This window comes from Cariama cristata, unplaced genomic scaffold, assembly GCF_000690535.1.
Source record: "Cariama cristata isolate BGI_N322 unplaced genomic scaffold, ASM69053v1 scaffold20767, whole genome shotgun sequence".
In the NCBI taxonomy this organism is placed as follows: Eukaryota; Metazoa; Chordata; class Aves; order Cariamiformes; family Cariamidae; genus Cariama; species Cariama cristata.
This window is the reverse complement of record NW_009628583.1, coordinates 1-11380: the sequence shown is the minus strand read 5'-3', so window position 1 is coordinate 11380 and position 11380 is coordinate 1. Positions and strand designations below refer to the sequence as shown.

The 11380-nt window shown below is 37.2% G+C and overlaps 1 protein-coding gene across 1 annotated transcript; it reads right to left on the bottom strand.

Annotated features, from left to right (window-relative positions):
* Positions 1 to 318: 318 nt before the first annotated feature.
* On the bottom strand, positions 319 to 10900 carry SNAPC1 (small nuclear RNA activating complex, polypeptide 1, 43kDa; the record flags this gene model as incomplete). The annotated part of the gene is made up of 9 exons (XM_009704885.1): positions 319 to 353; positions 2244 to 2327; positions 4775 to 4916; positions 5899 to 5961; positions 6623 to 6697; positions 7146 to 7304; positions 8869 to 8973; positions 9439 to 9579; positions 10741 to 10900. Coding segments are annotated over 9 exons (964 nt in total), but the record flags the coding sequence as incomplete, so codon positions are not given.
* Between the last annotated feature and the right edge of the window lie 480 nt (positions 10901 to 11380).

The following is an 11380-nucleotide window of genomic DNA, read 5'->3' as shown; positions in this document are numbered from 1 at the left end:
GACCAACATGAGTTCCAAGTGATAACTCACATTGTACCAGCCAAATAAAACAAGCAACCATCTTCTCTTTCCACCTCAAACACGGCAACTTTGTCTCCCACAAGAAGCATTCATCAGGTGAATAAAGGCCTCAGGTGCTGTACTGTGAGACAGCTAAGGTATACCAGTCACTACCAGTATCCCAGCATCACCTGTAGTTCTGGTCCCAGACACTTCTTGTTGTATGTTCAAAGACATCGAAAACAAGCACTTTGTGTTACCTCTGACGTTCACATTTTGTCATTAAAATTAACATTACTGCTTCTCCAACTGGATCCTCTAACATCTTCTTTTCCTCTTGGGGAGAGATACTTCTGAAAGGAAATAAAGATATTTTTCTGACAAGCTTTTCAATCTATCTCCGCTTATGGGAATGATTAAAGTAGAATTAATTCTGCCCAGCAAAAGAAATTAATTAGATGAGCTCTTGAGATCCCCTCCCAATCCCTCTCACCATGATTTTAAATATGAAAAAAAAAAATCTTTCTAGACTCTACAGCACACTATCGTTCAAAATATCAATTAAAATTCCATTGATGAACACAACACTGTATTTCAAAATTTACTCAATCTTGAGAGCTTTCTGCTCCTCATGAACACCTTTAAGATTTCATTGTGAATTTGACAAATGGAATATTCACAAAATTAAGCACAAAATACCTGAAGACATTGCTTATGAGTATTTTTAATGCTTCAGAATTTGCTGGCAAATTCTGAGAAATGGAGAATGTTACTGATTTAGAAAGAAACTTTTTGTCCACAAGAACTTGAAGGAAAAGTAAGTAAATAAAGTACAAGATTTAATGCACCATTGTGCCTTCAATTTGAATATTTAAAATTGACAGAATTCACATTGCCTACAACTAAGGTCATCAGAGAATGTAATCTCATTTCAGTACTACAAGATGCTCTTCTGCTTTTAAAAAGAGCAAATATAAGTGTGCTACCTCACTACAAATATATTTTAACAGTTATTATGCTCCCTTGTATGAAATATACTTCCATTATATACAAATTTGGATAGTTAACTCCAAAAGATATACATCTCACACTCATCTATGTCATTAAAGCTTTCCAGAAGTTGTACTTAACCCTTTGCTTCCCCTTGAAGCCACCTAATTAAATCCTACTCTTTCAGGTTAAGAACCAGTACCTCTGGTCTATCAAGTCCGCCTTCCACTATGTAAGCAAGACCCATCAGACTAGCTAGAACTGTCAGTGGAAATCACACCTTTAGCTGGCCAGCTCCTCTCCCAGAACACTACCCATGTCCGAGACACAGCAGCAAAGCAGTACGCTGGGCTCTTCCCAGAGCACAGCTAGATAAGGTACCTCAGGATAAAGAGGATGCAACTTTCTTTGTACAGTGTCTTTTCCATGGTGCTTATGTTCTCCTCCTGCAATAATGAGGACGGACCCTGATGCTTCTGAGTTACAGAGCAGTTCAAGATCATCTAACATCTCAATTTGTACTATATGCACCTGATACTTCTGTAGAGCAGCTCCATCAGCTTTGAGAAACCTGCTTCACCATTGCTTCCAAATAAAAATGACACTATTTCCAGTAACCTGAGTGATAGCAAAGTGACCCACTCTTCTGCTGTGGTTCCCACAATCCTACCCCAACTATGTCAGACAACTTCTAATACAGCAGAGGCGGCTATTACTGCACACATATACAGGAATTTAATCCTTGTGCATCGCCCAGCTGAAACTAAGGCTAGAGGGGAAACTTCTATGTCCCCTTACTGCCACAAAGGTGAAGGCAGCAAGGGCCATTCTGACCTTGAGTGCAGGTTACCTAAGTACCCAGAGCTACTAGAATAGGTATCTTCTGTAAGTGGGGAATGACCAAAAAACCCTACTTTTCCCTACGCATTGGAACTCTTCAAGCCAGATTTGTATTATAGAAGAGTAAATCTCCTTTTAACTGGACCAGTTTTAACTCTGAACACACAATGATGAAATCTATGTAGGAAAACATGACTCACAGGACTTTTGCCACCACGTGTGTGCTCGTAACAAAGTCTCAAATCAAAGCTGCAATTTTCATGCAACAATTTACAGGCTGAAAACTAATCTAGCTTTTGCAAGGCAGCAACACATGGTTCAAAATATCAGTTTTAGTTTCAGAAAAATACAGCACATAGCAAAGGGCTATTAAAAACCAAGTCACTGGTTTGTTAGAATTTCAATCATTGTACCTTCTTCATCCGAGTTCTCTTCTTCTGTGATTACAGGCATCCCAATGTGGCGAGTAACAGTTTCCTTTGCCGCTTGCATTTCACCTGCAGACAGATTTTTAGGAAAAAATGTTAGCTTTTTAATTTTGCTTCTACATCTCAAGTCCAGCAGTTAAAAGATTGTTCACTTGCTACTCTCCTGACTTTCTAGTCAAAGCTTGTAAAGAAACACCTACGTTTCACAGTACCTTCATACAGCTCACTAAAGAAACCTCCAATAAGAAGTAATTAACAGTTTAAGGCATATTAATCACTAACTTAGTCCAGAGATAATTCAAAATGCCCTTATTCTTCTTCAACACTTCATCTACTGTTTTAAAGTAAAGCAAAGGCAACATTGCCTCATGGTCACCTCTGAAGACGGATGAATTTTCTCAGTAACTTTTTTTTCTAGCAGAAGCTAAGCAAGTAAGAAAACAGAGTTTAGAACTTTGAAATTAAATCCTGTCTTCAAAATACAGTTCATTCAAAACTATTTTGCTGTTCAATTTCATTTAGCCTTTAATAAATAGTAAGTAAATGAAAAACTGAAACGGCAGAGTAACTTCCATCAATTTAAAAGTTGGATATCAGAAAGATAATTTCCTTAAGTAATTTCCCACATTTTCAGAACTGTGAGACAAAGAGATCTAAAGAAAGTTTTGGAAGACAAAAAAAAAAGCATAAGCAGGGACATGCAAATACCTAGAAAGTAAAACTGCACAAATCCAGATGACATAAATGCTATGACAGTAAAAGAACTAAATCAATCACTGGTCAGTTCAGATATGGCAAAGATCAGCAACACTAGATAGGATCTCTCCAACAGAGACCTGAAACAGATAGCTGATCTCCCTCTTCTTCCTCAACTCCTCTTTTCATCTAGCAAAGTACCCTCACACCAGGTCTTACACTCATCTCACGCCAAAATGAGTCAGTCCCCAAGTTCTCAAACTTGATCTCTTTCAGAGCATATTAACATAAATGATGACACCATGCAACAAGAATCCACATAAATGGCTAATCCTTTAAGTTGTTGGTCTCAGCATCATACTTTCAACAAACTTCACAAATGAAAGAAATGAAAAAGATACTAACTTAGCAGCTTTGGATCAGGTAAGTCAATTTTTTTTGAAAAAACTTCCAGTCTGAGGTAGAAAGAAGTTCCTAGTCCAATTTTCTTACTTTTAAAAACATTCACCATATCCTCACTTACTCCGTTATATTCTATTTGTACTTATTCTTTCTATAGGCATTTTCACTCCATAGACAGCCATTCTTGTCACCCACAAAATTCTATCCTCTCCACAGCATTCAAGGGCAGATTATAGACATCTGCATTTAATATTCCACAACATCCCTTGTTAAAAGTTTGAAGTCTTTTTCTGAGTACATTAAGCAAGGGTCTTCACTAAGCGCATACAGGGACATCCCAATGCTTCTTATACCAGTATAGATAAACCAGAACGATATCAAGTACAAGCAGTTGAAAGTACTTCCCTCCAGTGTGCATTTCAAAGTAAGAAAAAAAAGGTCCCGAAGACTGGACATAAGTACTCTGTACCTGTTTTAAAAAAGTTTGCTCCTTAAAATTGTGTTTTATTACTAGCTAAAATTATAATGCCTAGGAGAAATAAAATAGAATTACAGAATAGAACCACAAAAATCAAGTCACAGGTGTATAAAAACCCCTCCTGTCAAGAAGGGAAAAGTTAAGGCTAGCTATAAACTAAACATATCTAGAACTGTTACAATGTAACAATTGCAATATTGAGAAAACAATTAAGGAAACAATTTGAAGAGCATTTTGAAACTACATCTGTTGTTGACAAAAGGTTTCTATTCACATGGAAGTATTAAAAATTTCAAGAACAAAAGAATAAAATAATTAACAAGTATCAGATGGAAGGAGAATGACTAATGTGATAGTGCAGGTACTAGTCTTACAAAGAATCACCATCATTAAGACATCAGTATCATTTTCTCTTCAGAAATGTTAGAGGATATTCCTTCAAGAGCTCAGAAACAGAATAGAAACAGGCAAGATTTAGTTTGGATTTTATTAAGATAGTATGAAGTATCAGGATTATCAGATAGGCTGATTTTCATCAAAAACATAGCTTCAAAACTAGAAGCTATCTGTCAGAAGAAGAAACAGTTAGACACATATCTTAACCTTCAGTATGTTTGTTATATGGCAATAGGAAAAAATAAGATGTTGCCACACAGGTTATACTTTTCCAAGGTCATGCCTTTCCAAAGAAAAATGAGCAGGACTATGTATAAGACTTCAGATTAACAATAAACTGCACACACTCACTTTGTCTTTCTACCTGACCAGACTGTGGAAAACAGACAAGAAGGTTCAATTATGATACTGGTACGACAAAACATTTCTTTAATCTTCTACCTCCACTGATCAACAGTAAAATTTAACCCAGCTGCCTCAGCTAGCAAAGCAACGGATAAACTTTTACAGTCTCTCCAGGTTCACGAATGCAATGGAGAAATACCTCTGATTTCCAAAGAATCTCTTCTCCTTGCTGGCTGTGGTCTCCTACTGGCTTTTTTACTTCGGCTTGGAGATTTCCCATAATTTGATCCTGATTCAGAAGATTCTAATTTTACTTGACGATGTCTTCTGGATTTGGAAGCCTAGAACCCAAACATAGATATGAATGATACAAAAAAGCTAAATTTCTACAGCTAGATATTACTGCACGTCGCCCATTACTTAGCAAATCAGCAAGGACCAAAGCATCAACTTCCATGTCAGGGTGGGGAAGGGATAGAAAGGGAGGGAGGGAGGGATGGAGGATTGCCATTAGTTACTGTTCTCCAGTTTTAACAGGACAACACCCTTCTAAGATTTAATGGGTGTATCACTTAAAATTCAGGTAATGAAACATTCATTTATTTTCAAACCATTCTCTGTTGGTATCAACCTACACTATGTTGCACACTGCTGTGTGCAAGTAAAAAGAACACTTCTGAAAATTGCTGTACCATAAAGCCTCCTTACTGTCATATTTTGTTTAGGTGCCTAGAAAACATTATCACTGCATATTGACAAGCCTGGATTGTTATACATTCCAGAGCTGTTTCATTTAATAATACATTTTTCAATTAAGAGATTTTAATAAACAAGGGAAGTTGTGATGTTTCTCATAGACCTGCTATAAAAAAGATAAATCAACAATATTTTTAAAGTAGCAGTTACTGAAACAATGTTTCCAAGAACTTCCAACCAACTTTAAACCCGTAAGTTCCATTTTTGCAAGCATATTCAGAAACTCCAATATCTAAACTTCAAGGAATTTGAGCAATTAAACTTGCAAGTATTTTTACTCCATCTGCTTAAAATTCCATCTACTTAAATGGAGCGTAGACATTAAAAGACACCTTGTAAATTAAAATCCCCTAAGCATAGACCGTATCTACACTGTTTCTATAAATCTAACAAGAATAATAAAAGCTTTGGATTTCCCCAATGTGTTAGGAAAACTAGAACGTTTAAAGGTTGAATGACAAAGTGCAATGTCAATTCATTCCTTTCTAACCCAGCATTTACATTAATCTGGTACTTAAAACTGTCTTTAAAAATAAATACATCCCTATTATCAAATTTTATACCTACTTCAACAACTGCAGAGTAAGATCTGTATTTGATTCTAGCCAATGCATTTGCTCTTTCAGAGCCCTGCAAAGAAACAAGATATCAGTCAGAAAAAGTTTTCATATTCTATTATAGCAGTATTGAAATGAAATATCACATCAGACAATCATTTGAGCAGTATCTCACTATGGCTGTAATTCTGTAATTAGTTCTATATAATGAGAATGTCGCCAAACTGTTACTTAAAGAAAAAAAGTTCAAATTTCATTAAAAAAGCAGAGCATAATTTTGGTTGCCTTCACTGTTACAAAGCCCAGGAGGACAAAATAAAATTTGAAACTTCACATCTTACTCAAATTCAAAGTTGAAATAAGCACATAAGTACAACATGAGATAATTTTGTAGCATAAAAAATGAATACTGCGTTTAGTTGAAACTCCAGGAGGAACCATAAAGGAGTTTGGCCATGAAAATACAGCTCTTTCCCATCTTTACCCAAAAGAGATTTTTTGTTTTGGGCATCTAAGAGCTATCACACCAGTGAATGCTCACAGCTTAACAGAAAACAATGTGATTTAAAAACAAAACCAATCAAATAAGAAAAACCAACCAGACCCACTAGCTATTCCTGGAACTTACTTTGACACTATCGGGCCTTGCTATACACTGCTTAGCCTGTGATCTGAAGTCAAAAAACTAACAGATTTGCCCTGTGCAATGTAGCAAAGGGGTTCATTTTTCTTACCTCTGATTCTAGCAAAGTCTCTTCCTCCTTTTCATTAGATATTTCATCAGTTTCTTTAGCATTTAGAAATAATTTCTGGGGAAAAAAAAAAAATTTGTTTTTTAAATGTCTGTCGTATACAAGACAGCTAAAATCCCAGAATTGTGAAAAACAAAACAAATATTTACACACATGCCCATTTTCTTCAATCTTACACTATGGTCTTTCCTTGATCGAAGAGTAAGTGTTACAGAGGTATTTCACATGGTCATTCTAATACTGCCCATAAGTCACGTCTTCCAGGGCTTACTTCTCAGCACTCATTTACGTTAGAGGCAGTACCACATAAAAGTCCATGTCCTTCCCCCATACCATAACTCTGCCTAGGGTTTTACTCATTCCATGTATTCAGTGTTACAGTTCCTTCTACTTAAGCCCGAGATTTACAAAGTATGCACAGAGGTAATTACACTATGAAAGACAGTTCTTAACATATTCACACACACTGTTAAGTTGTCACAGCATAATGGTTGATATTACCTACCATTCTGTTCTGCTGCCATTCCTGATGTTCCAAGGTTATGTCTTTAAGAGTAACTACAAATTCATCTTTTATCAAGCTCAGGGCCTTGTCTGGCTGGGATTTGTCAGCTGAAATGACGCACTTCATTTTCTGATAGTGGTCATGAATGTTCATCAGTTCCTAAAGTGAAAAAGAAACTCTTTTCGGGAAAAAAAAAAAAAAATATTCTAGTAGTAAAGAAATATTAGTCCTCAATGAACAAAACCAGGGTTAGAGAATCATAGAATCATTTAGGTTGGAAAGGACCTTTAAGATCATCAAATCCAACTGTAAACCTAGCACAGCCAAGTCCACCACTAAACCATGTCCCTAAGCACCACATCTACAGGTCTTTTAAATACCTCCAGGGATGGTGACACAACAACTTCCCTGGGCAGCCTGTTCTGGTGCTTGACAACCCTTTCTGTGAAGAAATTCTTCCTAATATCTAGTCTACACCTCCCCTGGTGCAACTTGAGGCCATTTCCTCTCATCCTATCACTGGTTAATTGGGAGAAGAAACCGACCCCCACCTCGCTACACCCTCCTTTCAGGTAGCTGTAGAGAGCAATAAGGTCTCCCCTCAGCCTCCTTTTCTGCAGACTAAACACCCCCAGATCCCTCAGCTGCTCCCCATCAGACTTGTGCTCTAGGCCCTTCACCAGCTTTGTTGCTCTTCTCTGGACATGCTCCAGCACCTCAAGGTCTTTCTTTTCGTGAAGGGCCCAAAACTGAACACAGTATTTGAGATGTGGCCTCACCAGTGCTGAGTACAGGGCAAAAACCATTCTAAGGATACCACTGAACTAGGAGGAGTGTTAGATTCCGTTTAGATCAGTTCAGTTTTAGGGAGCCTAGCAATACTGCTACCTAGCACTCTCCCATGAGCCCACCAAATAAGCAAAAGAATAAAGAGTATCTTGCATTATTTAAACTAAGAAGGAAGTCTCAGTGATACTAGGATCAGTGTTCATAGAAGTTTCTATTCTGTTACAGTGCTCTCCTTTCATCTCTTTGGAGGAAGCATTTTACTTTCTCCTTTTGAAGAAGATCTTCTCACCCTGACATTTCACTACTGAGTTTTGTACCACTGTAGTCAATCTTACTGATGATACGTATTTGCTAGCAGCAACTGGAAAAATCTGTAAACAAAGATTGATTACTGACTCATAATGAGCAATGTAAGACCCTACACCTGGCTTGAATTACTCCATTTTTTTATAAAATGTATTATATATTAAACAAAACTAAGTTTTAAAAGGAGAAATAAAGGTTAGAGAAGGCTATAAACTTGCAGATAAGCAAATTCATATTACCACAAGTATCAAGCCTCCAACTGCAACCTGTAGACATATCAAAACAAACATGCTTCCTCCTGCCCACCATTTTCCATTTTTCTCTGCCTAAGTGACAATTAATCATTTATACGCTTCCCCTTTTATATCTTAACTGAGGCAAAATCACAAAACATTAGAATCTATTTCAGCATTGAGAAAAGTACCACAATTCTTTCAAGATAAATGCCATATTTGTGAGCGTTCAGTAAAATTACTGGCCATCATCCTAGTCTGCATTCCCTAAGACAACTTACAAAGGACAAGACTGTGCTAATTAGAGAAGTTACAGCTCTTGGACAACAGAAGAAGAAAAAAACCAAACCAAAACAAACCCCAGTGATTAATCTGTAGTTTAGAAGTTACTGTACCTCCAATACATCATTAGTGATGAGGCTGTTTACTCTGTTACTTGGGTCTTTAAATTCTTCTTTAAATTCATTTTCCTGAATCCTCTTCTTAGTTCTGTAGTTTAGCTAAAGTAAGAGACAATGTTTCATAACCTAAAAGCAAACTTAAAATGGCACCTCCTCTTGAGAATTCTTACTGCATATCCAACAATCAAGAGATACTGAAAGGCATAAAGCAATCTCATGAACAATAGCACGCAGCTTTACTGTCAAGTGCTCAGAGTCAGCACTTTTCAAAAATTATTCACTAGTCAAGAATTTAATCCAGCATCCAGGCTCACTTCCACAAATGATAAGACATCTCAAATCTAATAAGAATATTAGATACTGAAAAAATATTTTCACGTGAGAAGCATGTTGCATTCAAACACACTCTAGGCTTTACATCACATCCCTAGCTACATAAGCAAGATGTATTACATTTCAACAGAGCCTCAAAGCTAAACTGAATACGAGCGCTGTTGAACTGTTAGCCATTGAAAGCTGAAGGTATTTTATTAAAAAGGGTAAGTCATTAATGTAATAACTCACTAGCTTTGGCATTGCTGTGAAATGGAATGCTCTGGCAAGTCGCAGTGTCCTAAAGATGTATGCTGCATCATAATGCTGGGAGTCTATCAGATCCTGTTGAAATCTCTGGATTTCAGGCCAATCCTTGAGCGCGATTCTGATCTGCAACAGAACAGTTACATATTGTTCTATCAACCTGCATATTTCAACAAATAAAATTTAATTCCGCCAACTACTGTGATCATGTTATACTATACGCAATACTTGGATGTCTAGGGTGTAGCAAGTCACGTGATCACAGAACTACAGAAAGGATCCTACTATAACATTTGTTATTACTATCAAAATTTTATGTGGATAAGCACATTATACTGTTGTGTTAAATATTCTCACTGCAGCCTTCTTTGACAGTGACATGGTACACAAGTCCTTTTTGACATTTGAAAAAGGTAATTCTTCACATTCTTAAGTGTCTGAAAAACAACATGCACCGAGGGGACTCCCACTCACTAGACGATTAGGTTTGCTGCCAATGAAATGCCCATAGAACTCTCCCTCCCTCATTTCTTGCTTTTGCTCCTCTCACATCTACCCTGCCCACTTCATTTTCTCTCTACTTAACTTAGCTTCTTTGATAATTCCTGTACTCTCTAACAGTTGCTATACAGCAGTGGTTTTAAAATTGCCTAAATTCATCTCCATAAAAGGTATTGACTTCACTGAACTCAGGATATGAGGCATAATGGCATCATTGTAGCCTACTTCAACTTCAGTTTCTTATTTAAAGAATTTGGACTCAATTGTGCATATGCACGCAACTTACATCACACAGTTTACAAGTAAACCACTTCCCCTTGCACTGAGTTTCCAACTCCTTTATATACTGGTCTCCTGTCCTAAAAGCAGCAAGGAGGCATGTCATTCAGGCATTCACCCTTCATTCTGTTGAAATTCTAAGGAACAACTGGGGCTGTAATGGAGTTCATCCTACAGCTGATGAGCACATTCTCTGTTCCCATTTTGAAAGTCAGTTGTCTTCATTTCTGAACAGAGAAGAGCTTTTCATCTAGCAAACAAGATTTCTGAGACCACAGCTATAATTTAGCAGGTAGAAGTAATATTTTAGTCACCACCATGTAAGTTCTCAAACCCAAAGGTGTTTGAAAGGCTATGTTTTCCAAAGGGACCATCTGGTTCTAAATATTTTTATTTTAAGAAAGTGAGAGTAAATGCTGTACCCATTTACGATAGCAAAGTAGACAGAAGTATACCATATATCTTATGTCTAGTATCTCCTGAGAATAAAACCTCAAGAAAAGTTACCTTTTGTTTTGGCTGACAAAGCTGTGTACTATAGAGCCCATACAGAAGGTACAGCGCACCAACTCGAATCTGGAAAGCATACGGGGGCAAGAAGTACTGCTGTGCCAGTTCTAAAGTCTTCTTTGTGAGCTTATTCCTCTCCAAAGCTCTTATTCTACCACTAAAGCAAACAAAAAGGAAGCATGTTAAAGTAAGTAGATACAAAAGTGCAGGCTTTAGAAAATCCATAATGCAGAACAAGCTTTAGGTATTTTAAAACGTATTATCATAGGGCCCAAGTTCTGGGAAGTCTTCAAAGACAGCCAGATCTTAAGCTTTTGCACAGTACTGCATGAAATTCTCTGTATTAAATTAGATTTAAAGCAAAAAATACAATGTCCTACAATCATATTTTTTAATCTCAGGAGGATTGCATCAAGCTCCCCGAGGTGTCAGTGTTCAAATCACGTGCATTACTAATGCATAAAATAAACTGAACTAATAACTCTTTTTCAGTATTACACAGGGAGCGATGCTTCACTGCCATTTACCTACAGACCAGCCAGGCAAACCTCTCCCAGAAATTATGCCTGAAGGGAAAGACGGCTCACCAACACCCCCCTTGCCACCACGGGGCAAACTCAGCAGCGGGGAGCTGCGG